The following is a 13,416-nucleotide window of genomic DNA, read 5'->3' on the forward strand; positions in this document are numbered from 1 at the left end:
GGGTTTTTAACTTTTCATGGGTGGCGTGCATACATAAAACCGAATTATTTTTGGGTTTTCCCATCTCAATTGTAGTGTAAAGAACCATAAAAACTATTTCAACAGAGATAATGAACAAAGGATAGCGACACTTGGGCTACAGTGATTACCAGAATAAGAAACACGGTTCGGAATATTTGAAATCCTCAACCGGATACGTAGTGAGTATTTCTAGTAACTAGATATTACTTTAAAGAAATGTATGATAGATATGGGTGTTCTATTCTAATTATAGGCGTGTCCAAAGTAAGCTCCTTCGGCGTCAGCGGGCGAATTTTACCACGCTTTGTATGATAAGTGCAAGTGAACAAGCGGAGCATCCCGCAAAGCACGCGTGCAAGCCTCTTTGACAGCATCCAGGGTCCCGTGTAGAGGGAGATTTTCACTTTGAGGAAGAGTTTGCTGGGGCAACATCCGGAGTCTTTAGAGAATCGTTAAGATGCCATTTCTATCCATGGATGCTGTCAACGCAGCATGACCTGAGGAATGCTTCGCTTGTCCACTTTCAGGGAGCGTAAGAAGCGAGGAAAAATCTCCTGCAGAAGTGTGTTGATACTGAAGGAGAGTGCTCTGAAGAGTTTACTGGCTAGATCACTAGTAAACTTCAGTAAATGAATTTATGCTGATGACTTGAAATTCTCACTCTGTATATATTGATGCGAAGCAGCCCAGACGAGGTATACGAGACAGAGGAGGAGAGGACACCTTTTCGGTTCTTACTCTTAAGAGACGAGGGTAAACGTAAATATATAATTTGATGCAATTATTTCCCGGATTATTGTTGGCATGAAGTCTTCTCTGGATTTCAACCGGCTCAAATCATTGTACATCCACAACATTTCAACGGACGACCGACCATTTCAGTACAGTTTTATACCAAATGATATTTGTATTTCCTGTACCCAGGCAACAAAAATCAAGATTATTCTCTATCCATATTAGGGTACTTCGCTCATACCCAAAAACGCATTTGATTGAAAGGAATCGGAGCGGATACATTACAAGGGCGGACATTAGGAGCATCGAGGGCATTTTTGGACAGGCCGACAAGCCCGCTAAGTCTTGTATGTGGGAACGACGTGGTGGAAGCTACTCCTATTAGTTTAAATACGGAATTTCCACTGAATTTCCAGTGGAGCATTTCATAGAATTCTGAGAAAATATCACAATGTTTCTTATGTCTGCTGAGGCTGAATGGGGCATCAATAAGAAAGACCACACGATAATATGGGATTGCGCCAATTTTCGACAACTTTTGGGGCAAGCTGGCTAAGGAGGCCACCGAAGTCAGCATCAATACAAATACGTTTAATCCAGACACGGGGTATAAACTTAGCAATGCGTTTTTAACCCTATTACGGGCAAGATGAGTCTCTTGGACCCATCGCATCACATTTTTGAGAATTTTATTATGTTATTGAAATGTCAGCATGTTGTAAATTTTTTACTTCTTCTAATGGTATATTTCCTATAAATTAGAGTAATTCAAACTTCTTTTGGAATCAAAGTAACTTAGAAATATTTTTTTTCCCTGAATTCCCACGAATCCGGGCAATGTGAGTCTGTTTGAACGAAATGTAAAGTGTAATGTGCATTTTACAAATATTTGGTTTGAATTGTCAAAATAATGTAAAATTATCACTATGTACATGTAACGATAAATATTTGGTGTTGTATGCAGTGAAAACAGAAACAATTAGTCAATAGAGTCCACTGCACTCGCTGTTTGACTATGTATGAAATTAATAAGTAATGTAAAACTTTTGTTAAACAAATAACAATCAATTTTATGTCATATGATTCTAAGGTGCACAATATGTACAAATTGATGTGAAAAGTAATATTTTTCACTGTTTGATAGTTTAAATTAAAAGCAAGAGTTAAAAGAGTCCATTGGATTCACCTTGCCCGATTACGTCAGAAAAATATGTTGCCCGTATTAGGGTTAAAGGGGATAAATGGTGATAGGGCTTGTCTTTTCCATCCCAATTTCTAAGATCTTTTAAGATCTAATCAAGACCAACCTAATCACAGCGGCCGTTTCTATTCACTCACATTGATGACGACTCTTCGTTGACACGTTGGTGATACACAACGATGGAAACCGGTGAAAATGACGAGGTTACTTCACGCACACACCTACATATAACCGGAAGCCTAAAAGAGGAAGTCCGTTTATTTTCCTCTTCCTCCGATGTGTACAGCCTGTTACACCGTGCATGTGGCGCCGTTTCCAGAATTCGCCTCCCTTGAAGACATGGTTGAACGGAAAAATATCAATGCCACAATACACTTGAGAAATCGTTTTGCTCCGGTGATCACATTCGGAGCGAAATATGCAGCTAAAAGATGGAGAAATATGCGATAAAACAACAGTGTGCAAACACCTGTCAACATTAGAAACTCAAATTTGTTGACTGACCATCAAAAAGAGACAGCTTACTAAAATTCATCATTTTTTAGCACGACTAACTTTTGCATTCAGCTTCGCAGAAGTCAATCACATCCATATTCTTTATGCGAATAGAGATTTAGTTTTCATGACTCACATATTTGTAAGCAGTGGGGGAGACCGTGGCACATTGGCAACAAAAATTCCTACAACAGGGAAGTGCACTAATTTTTTTAATTGCTGAATTTGAAAGTTTAGCCTAAAAAAGAAACATTAGTATAGTCACTTTTATTTCCTGCATCTGGGGTATGCACTTTAAAATGTTTTGAAAGTCGGAACATTTAATTTTGCGCTGAAACACAGTGTCTCCATCTTGATTGAATTGTGACGTCACAAGGCAGTAGTCACCAGTGGAGTATCGCTGTATTCCGTCGCCTTCTTTAGCGCGGCGAGAGATTCAAGGAATCGGTGGAGTTTGCTTCCTAAAACTGTCAGCTAATACGGAAAACATGAATTCGAAAAAGAATTATAAATGATTTTTTGTTCCAAATTTCATCTCGACGTCAAAACAAAAGCCTGGAGAAGATATTCCATATGGAATAAATGGTTCAAGGCTGCTCCTGACTCCTACCTATCGATGATATTTTGTTTTGCAGATCATTTGAAGATATTGTAAGATCAAATTGATATTTATATTATAATAATTTACTTAATAGGTACCTTAGTCATATCAGAAAGTGTGTTGAGTCAAAATATAGCATCTTTTGCGTAGACCTATGTAATGTATAAACTGAAAGTAGTTTGGTTAAAGAATTATGGCGCGACTGTTATTTTACACGATCAGGAAAAATGCGTACTTTGCCCATGATATGTGCATATATGATAACAAACAGTTTTTGTTAAATTTAATCTTTAAATCTTTATTTGTTGAAATTAGTACATTTATAGGTGATACAGATATAAAGGTACACGGCAGGTCGCGCGGCGTAATTCATACTCCACTGGTGACGGGTTCATCTTGCTGATCTAAAAAATTAGCTACAATACCTCGAATTTTGAAAACTCGCAATATAGGCAGTCAAAGTACATTGTAGGAATACACGAGACCATCCTAGCCAAGAATGTACGTACGATGTTGAGATCCTTGGTTTTCAAAGATTGACGTATTTTACACGCCAGCGCGCCCGGCCGAGGGTTATCGACTTTTATTTCATCCTATTTGTTAATTGAAATTATATTTCGGAATAGTTCTTTTAGCATGAACTGAGATAAACTGGTAGGTACTGAGTAAGTAAACTCCCTTTGGAGTAATGTGAATTACAAGTGTTCGAGATATATGATATTTTATATTCGTCTTGTGTTCTTATTAATTATGTATGTACGCATACTATTGTTGCTTGCCGCGAGCCTTAAATGATATGTGCTCTTGCAAGAGTGTTTTTCATTTTTAATGTGGAAGTTGGTCAGTATAAGCAGGGAAAAAATTAACATTTTAGCGCACACCAACTCTTGTAGTCGTCGTATCTCTGCGTTTGTAATGACATTGCTAAAATACCTAAACGCCATTATGATGATAAAAAAATGTCTCATGTCTATTTTGCTGCAATTAAAAGTAATGATAAACTTGACGCTGTATGATCAAAATTATGACAATAAAATTTTCTGCCATGACGAGGCCTTGAAGACCCCCAGGGTGGGAGTCGTAAACGCTACCATTACACCGCCTGACATTTATTTCAGGTGATGGTATTTTGAATTTATATATCACTTGTGAAAAGTACCGCTTGAAAATTAATTAATTACAGCCTAACCAAGGCCCTAATTGAAAAAGACGGAGCAAGGTACGTGGTCTCCCCTTGATAGCCTTAACGCCTCGCATTTCTATGGAGCGTTGAACCTATCCTCCTTTTTCAAAAATTCAGTGACCATAAATACATCAAGGTTTGGTATACCATTTATAAATCGTTGGAATTTTCCTTCTCCCAACCAAGATTAACTTTTCTTGAACCCATCCTGGACAGCGAACCATTGCAACAACCAGCCAGCACGGGAATAAGGCTAACATCCCATGATTCTAGTTGCGAAGGGCGAACGTTCCGGCCGGCGTGAATACATACGCAACGAATAAGTCTTGCAGCAAATGCCTGAAATAGGTTTATTAGTTTGACTCATTGTCAGTTCTTACAAAAAATGTTTTGGCATAATAAACGGCATTGTGCCAAAATATACCCAGCGAAAAATAAATACCATCATCTATTTATTAAAGATTCAATGTGCTATTCGCACTACTCTTTCCAAACTTGAAGTTGACACGTAAATGAATATTAACATATTACGCAGTGATAAAGTCATGCACTCAAAAGGGAAGCAGCCACATATATATTCTGAAGATATTTTATGACAGCAAAAAAACGGATACCCTCAAATTCAGTAATTTTTCTATGCAATAATAGTGGTAGAACTAAACGGCGTAAAAGCTGCCTTCTGCTACTGCCTTGTGACGTCACGGCCAATATTCAACATGGACACCCGTTTTAGCGGCCTTTGAATTTTTCCATGTTTCGGACGGTTATCTCGAATCAATTATTCACTTTTAGGATTTAAACTGTGGTTTTATGACATTATGTTATTCTAAACTCTAATTTAAAAAATGTGTTTGGTGCATTTGAAACACTAGTGTACTTCCCTACTGGCCATTCTTGAAAAGATCTCTCCTAATTTATCGTTTTCTTCGGACCTGTAAACATAGTGGCGTTCGCATGATTTTCTCTGCGTTCGAATCGCATGGTTATTCGAATTCCTCTTCATTTTATTAAGTTCACCGGTTGTGTTTTTCTCAACAAGATCCCATATGCTCACTGCATATTCAAGGTGTAGTCGATTGACCGCGAAATAGCACCTCTTCTTCACTTTTCCATTCAAAAACTCTCCACTGGACAATTCCCGAATCGTAGCATCTTCGTAACTCTATGGCTTCTTCTTTTTAAAATTGCCACACGTCTCTTCCCCATGATAGCTCATCAAAATTCTTACGATCGCAAATGAAGTGCTCTTTGTGCGTGGAGAAATAGTTCAAAAAACTTCAAGAGAGGCAGAGAAGAGAACGTACACCGTACGCACGAGAAGAAAGGACTCTGTGAATGATTTCACGCATGCGAAAAACAATGTGAATTGGCCTCATAGTTAGATACTTTGGGTGAGGAACGAAATGGAAGGATAAACTGATGGAAAAGTCCCCCCAGAAACCAAGTACCTCTTATAGGACAGATCAGGAAGGATACGGGAAAGATGAACTTTAGTGTGAGAGGTAGAAGAACTAACATGGTAGAGATAGGGAGAAACGCCTAATAATCTTAGGATTGTGATACTATGAATGTAAAAAGTAATACTTCTTCTTTTTCTCTTATGGAAGTGTTTGAAAGAAAATGGCTGCAGTACACCAATCTAAGTTCGCGTCCAAATCCACGGCTGTGCGCCCTTTGAGCTGGGCCTGACGACAAATGCAGCAGGTGACGTGGAAAAGGTCGTCGCAATACGCGTTATTAAGAATTGCAATACGCATAAAATATTCATATGCATTTTAATTATAATTGATGAATACGCAAATGCTGACACTATATACACTCTGCTTATTTTGAAAATTACTAGGTGAAATAGTTGGTTTTTACACACCAACCATACAAAAGACCACCACATTTTTGTATAGTTGAAATGTTAAGGGACTGGAGGTGAAGGAAGCAGTTGATTACACCCAGTGAAAGTTCTTGATGGATGTTTTTTTCCATTTCCAGTAAACCTGCTGCCATAATGCGGGGGAGGAATATGTTTAAATTATAGCATTAGTAAGACATTCTTAAACCATAAAGTACCGATTAATAATAGGTTAATGAAAATAAAACTACCGAACAAATGTTTGAACTTAAACCCCTAAATAATGCAGGGGTGAAACATAACATTGTTTACAAATTTTAGGGTTGCTATGCTATTGAACACAAAAATCAATAAACACTCTTCAAATCTGATAGAAAATCATTGTTGGTCAAGTGCATTTCTAAGAGAGGTAAAACCCAAACCTTATAGTAAAGGGAGCCTTTTCCAATTTTAACCGGCAACCAGGAGCTATAGTGATTATCATATGCATTTTCTGTTTTAAGTTCACTTTCGCTTCGATTGATGTTCATGACCAGAACTATAATACCAAGGAACGATTGTCTGTTGTGTTTTTATTGTCCTATTGAATTTTCCCTCTTGAACTACACTCAAAGGACGCTTCGGAGACACTCGGCACGTACGAGACATCGGACTTATGAGCTTCGTATAATTGGAGAGCAAAATAGAACTCATCAGGCCAGCACAATTCGATGTAGCCTTACATGATTTAGCCGTTGCATGTAGCCAGTATGACTACGATGCGATGGGCAGATATAGGTTGAGCTCTTACCAAGCATTCCTTTGGTCATGGTGAAACAAAACCCAGTACTATTCCACAAACTTTTATTTTAACTGTCAATTAGTTTTGACGTTTACACCGTCATTATCAAGACTAACTATTTAGTCTTGATAACTGATTGAGTCGAAACTAGTTGAAAGTTAAAATAAAAGTTTGTGGAATAGTACTGGGTTTTGTATCACCATGAACATTTCATCGTTCCACCAAGTAACGCCCAAATCAGTTGATTTTATTCCTTTGGTCCTTAACGAGCAAGGTGCAAGAAAACAGGCCAGCCGACAGAATCCGCCCCGCCTAAGATTAAACGCTATAAACTTACGTCTGGAATGACCGGCGTGGTCGAATTATTCAAAGATTCTGCACGCGGGCGTCCAAACCAGGAGAGAAGGCGCGAGCGAAGCTTATAATTAGGAGGATGAAGGAGGGAAGAAAGAGTGCTCGGGGGACGTCCAGCTATTTACTGCCGAAAAGCTGAACCGAACCACAGAGCAGCGATTAATACAGAGAGGACAGAAAGCAACGTTCATATATCCTTGCGGAAAGATTGGGCACTCCCTGATTTAAAAAAAAACGCGTCGTAGATCGACAGTGGCGGCGCCAATCGTTCCCGTAGTGACTTTGGAATTACTCGGCACGGAAAAGGGTTACTCCATCGAACCATTATTTTTTTTAACAATTTTTTATGATTTTTTTCTTGTTTTATTAGGCTGCGCCGCATACATTTTATTGGAGCAAAGCAAATCTGGGCCAATAATAGGCGGAAAGCATGTAAAATTCATTCCAATTTATCTTCTTCTTTCCAGGATTAGGCTACTGAGCCTGTTCCACATTACCATCTTTTTCTTGGCCTTCCTATACTTCTCTTGCCAAATGGTTGATATTTCATTGCTGGTTTTGGAATTATTTCATTTGGCATTCGAAGTACATGTTCCTTCCATCTGTGTTTGTAGTCCTGTCGTTTGTCAGTGACTGTCTGGACACCCAGTTCATCTCTACTTTGAGTGTTTCTTAATTTATCCAATCTTGTGCAACCTTTTACTGATCTTAAAAATTTCATTTCCGATGATTCTATCTGCCTTAATTCATTCTTTTTTTGGTACCCAACATTCTGATCTGTAAGGTAACGTAGGGACTGCCATCACATTATAAAATTTTATTCGTGTTTCTTTTATCGTTTTTTTTTTAGAGTTCTTCTAATTGTGCCACTTATTCTCCGAAAGTATTAACTTCATTCATAATATCTTTGTCCTCGTCATATGCTATATCGCATCCTAAGTATTGGAAGTGCGACACTAGCTCCAGGACTTCATCCTCAATCATTAACAATTTTTGTTCGTATTGGGTTATTTCCTAAAAACTCCATAGTTACCATGGTTGCCATAGTTGCCATTTGATGTTTACATTTCTATATTTACATGGAGATAAATATTGTTGCTGTTGATCTTCTTTGAGAAATTTGATAGTATTAAATGGTGATCGTTGCGAGTGTTATTATTATATATTTACCGGTTATTAGTCAAAACAAGCTTGGCGAGGAGGATTTAAAAGTGATAGAAAATTCACTGAAGTTAAGAGTAAAACCAGTAAAACGGCGTCAACGCTAATTTATGTAAATTTTAATCGAATATAATGGACTCAAAACAGCTCAAAGAACTGCTTTCAGCTCTAACTTCCATAATCAAGAATCAGCAAACCGCACCAGCTCCTCAGATAATTCCATTTGAAGCTTACGACGCAAAAACTGAAAACTTTAATACTAAATGACCAACTGTAAAAAAGGCTCAACTACTGCGTTCATCGATCGGAAAAAATTACTACAATAATCTTGCCGCATTTATGGAACCAGATGATCCTATCAAAGTAATCGATTTCTCAACCAAGAAAAGGCTCAATGCGAGAAAATGCTGTCGCCATAGGTCTCAACCGTCCTCTCTCAGCACCACTCACTATCCCAGCATCACTCAACTGACGTATTAATCAATCTCGGATTTTGTCGCATCGCTGAAGGGAAAGATGAAAGAAAGACTGTGATTTCTACGCCACTTGTCCAATTACCACCTGTAAAAATAAGTTCTCAATATTTTCCTCCGTGCTCAGTTCATCAGAGGCCTGAAAGACAGCTGGATACGCGAATTGATACTACAAGAGAATCTTTTCTCTTCGATAGCACGTCCAGATAGCCCCGTTTCACGAGGGCTTGGTGGAGATCCTGAGCGGCTTAATGCAAGGAATTATTGCAAATGCGGTAAGCACTAACGGAGCGAGAGTAGTGCCGTTTTCCAATTCGCAATTATTCACCCTTCGTGCACTTTTCGATCGTCAACTTACGGATCTACATCTACATAATACCCTGCGAGCCACCTCAAGGTGTTTGGCAGGGGGTGATCAATCACCAGCATGCAGCATGCATTTGGACTCCCACATGCACACCACACCGTCCAAAAAACGTCCCGTATAATAACAAACTATACTATCATATGCTGTTAGAAATAATAATAAAATTAAGAAACATGCATTAAATTTTACATAGGTTAGTCGGCTACACTACAAGTCATGCAATGTATTTACGAGTTCTATTGCTGCCGTTATAATCTCTTATTGATCGTGGAAAAAATCTCATTCGGAATCTGTCTGTTCTACAATCTATCTCTCTTATTAGATTTATATGATCTGATCTTCCGTAGTATGCTTGCGTCCGTAAGATATAGTTAACTTCGTCAGAAAAGACATTGCTCTTTAATTTATCTAAAAGGTTTAGTCTATTTTTCAATCTTACGGATGTGACGACAGCAAGGGTGGATCCAATCGGCGAGGGCGCAAGGGAACGGAGGAACCAGAGAGAGCGTCCAATCGGTGCCAGAAAAGTCAAAATATTACGCAGTCTAAATTACAAACGTAAAAAAAGCGAGAAGCAGGGTGAAATTGAATCTCAAATCAACCACCAGTTGTCCTTGACGCTACCCTGCGCTTCACTTTTCGTTACTGTAAATAGTTCGCATTATTTCCGCTCACACTCTATGGCGCCAGTAGAGCATTAGTAAGGGAGCAGGGCTCAAGGGAGAAAGGGAACGAGGGAATGAGCGCACACTATATGTATAGGTGGATTGGACAACGGCCTAGGTAATAGAGTGTTTGCTGTGTGGCGGATGGCAGCTCGTAGAATGAAGATATAGATTGATGGCTTTTCGTGAATAGAGGTGAAACAAACTCACGTCCAAGATTTCCATGCTTCATCATCTTCATCAGTGAAGTTTTTTTCACAATCCCATTTCCAATAATTTGTATGGTGCTTATTTATAGTAATTTTGATTTTTTAATTTATCAGTATTGATAAAAATTTGTTTCATCCTACTCTATTCTGACTCAAAGAGTGTGTTTGTGTAGTTATTTCTCAAATTCCAATTCCACGTGGCATACTTTGTCAGCAACGAGTGTTTGCTCGCAGGGAAGGCGATCGGCTTGCCAGACGGCTTCATGGCGTTCTCGGAGGGCAGCCGCGGCGGTGGCGTCATTCAGGTGAGTGAGTCCCCCTTCAACCCCCTCTCCCGAATACTCGCTCGCCCTAGAATGCCTGTGAAGTTTTCGTGAGTTTGGTTATACCAAGATAACTAAATATGGATTTCCTTTTTTAAGACGGTTACTTGAAACATAATAAATATACACTTTTGTTTGTAAGATAATGACATAGTGTACTGTCGAAACCTGGGTCGGTTATTAAAACTTCTGTGGAACATACAAAAGTGTATCTTTATTATGTTTCGTGTCACCAAGTTCCACCAAGTATCGCCTTCCAGCCTTAAGTTGAACAATTACTTGAGTTTCTTCAAGATAATAAGTCTACAGATAATTTAAATTGTTTCTAAACATTTTTCTACAAATTTTATTGGAACATATTTTTGCTAGTTGATATTTCATATTTCTCGGCTATTATTTGATTGGTTTACGAAGTTTGTTCACATAACTTTTTCCGAAGCATATGGGCACATGTTAGATGATTCATACCTGAAAATGAACTATTTTAATTTAACGCCAATGTCAAAACATCGAAAAGCTAACGAACATTGCCTTCATTAAATACATTATCATTCGTTTTATATATCATATTCATTAAATAATAACTCCGGCATAAGATTATTTCAGGCGTTATTTTGTGGAATTGCTTCATGTTAAATGAAATAAGATTACTATGTTTTATTCCACACTTTATTCTAAATCGTACGACCCGGGTTTCAACATCTAGTGTTATCATCAGGTACAATTAGATGGGTGGTACGCTCTCCACTCATCTGGGTATGCCGTATATATTCGTCATGAGAGGTTTAACCCTCAGTGGGTATGCCGTATATATACGCCACGCCGATTTAATGTTCATTTCCAATGGGTTAGTTGTGATATTCCATTACACACCTACTGCAACTCGTAGAAGGCTTCATTGAGGTCACTGTCTGCCCGGTAGATGATACGTAAGACCTTTTTTTATGTTCTTATGCGTCTCGTAGCATAGCTCTGTCGCTGCATTGCGGGTTGCATTCTAATTGCCCCTTGACGTATTTTTATACCTTTATTTTCTCCGATTTTCTTGCCAATGTATATATTATTTTCACTCTTATGCGTGTATTTTATTGAAAGCTTTGCTATTTGTAAACGCTCCGTGCTGCTTCGGTCATAATTACCAATCCCATTCTCTTCACGCAGCTTCGGTTGATATGATCGAAGGAAGTAACTTTTTTCGCCGCTTGTAGCATACCGTATATCAGGATAAACTACAAAGTGGTGTGAATACGATTAGCTGGCAAGTGCAACCATCTGAGAATGAAGTTTTCAAACTAAGAGACTATGTATTGTAATCCAGCCTTCTCTCTAGATAAGTCTCCTCTGCGTCGGTCATAATGACTGAAGCGGCGCCGCAGTGGGTGAATTGGTCGAAAATACGGCGGCAAGGAGCGTGTTAGAAATCTTTTACATTTATACAAATGCTGCCTCTTTCCTTGGCAAGTAAATTGTATGCTATCTCGACGGCATAAGCCACAAGAAAGACTCATTTTATTTCGTACTCTTCTCTACTCTGCAGTCTGTTTTTTTTAAAGGCATTATTGTTTCTTTACCCTTGTAATCCTTCGCAGTCTGCTCGATTATTCTATGTGAGCGGAGTAACTGATTTTGATATTTAAGCTACCTAAGTTGCCCTCAGTTTTCCTTTGAGCTTCGGAGTGGAAAGTGTTTCGCGGTTTTGGGGATTTCTAGTGTGAATAATTAGTGAGTTTTTCGATAAATGTTTTGAAGTGCTCTCGCTTTTAGAATAAGAATAATTTCCATAAGGTTTGCTCACATATTCTAATATTGCTTCATCTAGTAAAAGAAAACGATCTGAACCAAGTGCAGAAGGAATTATAAACATTTTAGAAGAGAGCGAAGATGAAAGTGCCTCTGAGTATTTGGATGACGATTACGTAAACACTGATATTAGTGATAGCGAGAGTGATGAAGACGACGATCTTTTGGAAGAGGAGGTCACCAATCAACCTGGGTATCCTTACGTTTGGAGTGAACGAGAGGTAGTGCGAGAGAAGTTCAGTTTCTTCGGTAAATCTGAATTGAATGTGGATGTTGAGGTTGAGGATGGCATCCTCAAATGCTTTGAATTATTTGTGGATGAGAATCTGTGCTCGATAATAATGGAGCAGACAAATATTTATGCTCAGCAATTCCTTGCGGCAAATGTTAACCTGAAGCCGCGATCTAGGGCACGGAGTTGGGTTGAGACAACTGTGAATGAAATAAGTGTTGCTAGGAGTTTTTATTCTACAGGGTATTGTACTGAAACCCGATTATGCGATGTATTTTACTAATTGAGAAAGCATCGCAACTCCCTTTTTTTTCTAAAGTTTTTAGTGAAAAACGGTTCCTTCTACTTCTGAAATTTTTAAATTTTGTGGACAACAAAACTTTCAATGCTGATGTCAGCAATAGAAAAATTTTTAAAATTAAACCAGTGCTACAGTACTTGAAAAATAAATTTTCATCAATTTACTCGCCCAATCAGGCTATTGTTGTTGATGAATCTCTTCTGATGTGGAAGGGTAGACTCTCTTGGAAGCAGTACATTCCATCAAAGCGGAGTAAATTTGGTATAAAATTTTTTGTGCTTTGTGAAAGTGAGTCAGGCCTCATATGGAATTTTTTGATTTAAACGGGAAAGGACACAATGTATTCTGACAAATATGAAGGAGAAAATATCACCGCCAGGATCGTACTTGATTTATCCGATGAGCTTCTAGGTAAGGGGCATACTATATATTTAGACAATTGTACACTAGCCCTAGATTAGTGGACAAGTTATCCGAGAATAGAACGGATGTGGTTGGGACGATGGTGTCAAATAGAAAGGAGTTTCCTCAACCCGTAAAATCTGCCAAATTGAAGAAAGGAGAAATGGTGGCGGCATTTCGTGGGAAACAGATGGTGATGAAATGGAAGGACAAAAGAGACGTGATAATGGTGAGCACGTTTCATGGAACTGAAATGTCCAAAACTG

General features: G+C 38.5%; 1 protein-coding gene across 1 annotated transcript in view; it reads left to right on the forward strand.

Annotated features, from left to right (window-relative positions):
- Nucleotides 1-13,416, forward strand: part of LOC124159574 (aromatic-L-amino-acid decarboxylase) — a 153,330-nt gene that overhangs the window by 49,070 nt on the left and 90,844 nt on the right. Inside the window, exon 5 of the mRNA XM_046535471.1 lies at nucleotides 10,327-10,397. Within this exon, the coding sequence (XP_046391427.1) occupies nucleotides 10,327-10,397 (71 nt within the window). The remainder of the gene's footprint in view (nucleotides 1-10,326; nucleotides 10,398-13,416) is intronic.

Source organism: Ischnura elegans, chromosome 5, assembly GCF_921293095.1.
Source record: "Ischnura elegans chromosome 5, ioIscEleg1.1, whole genome shotgun sequence".
NCBI classification, from domain to species: Eukaryota; Metazoa; Arthropoda; class Insecta; order Odonata; family Coenagrionidae; genus Ischnura; species Ischnura elegans.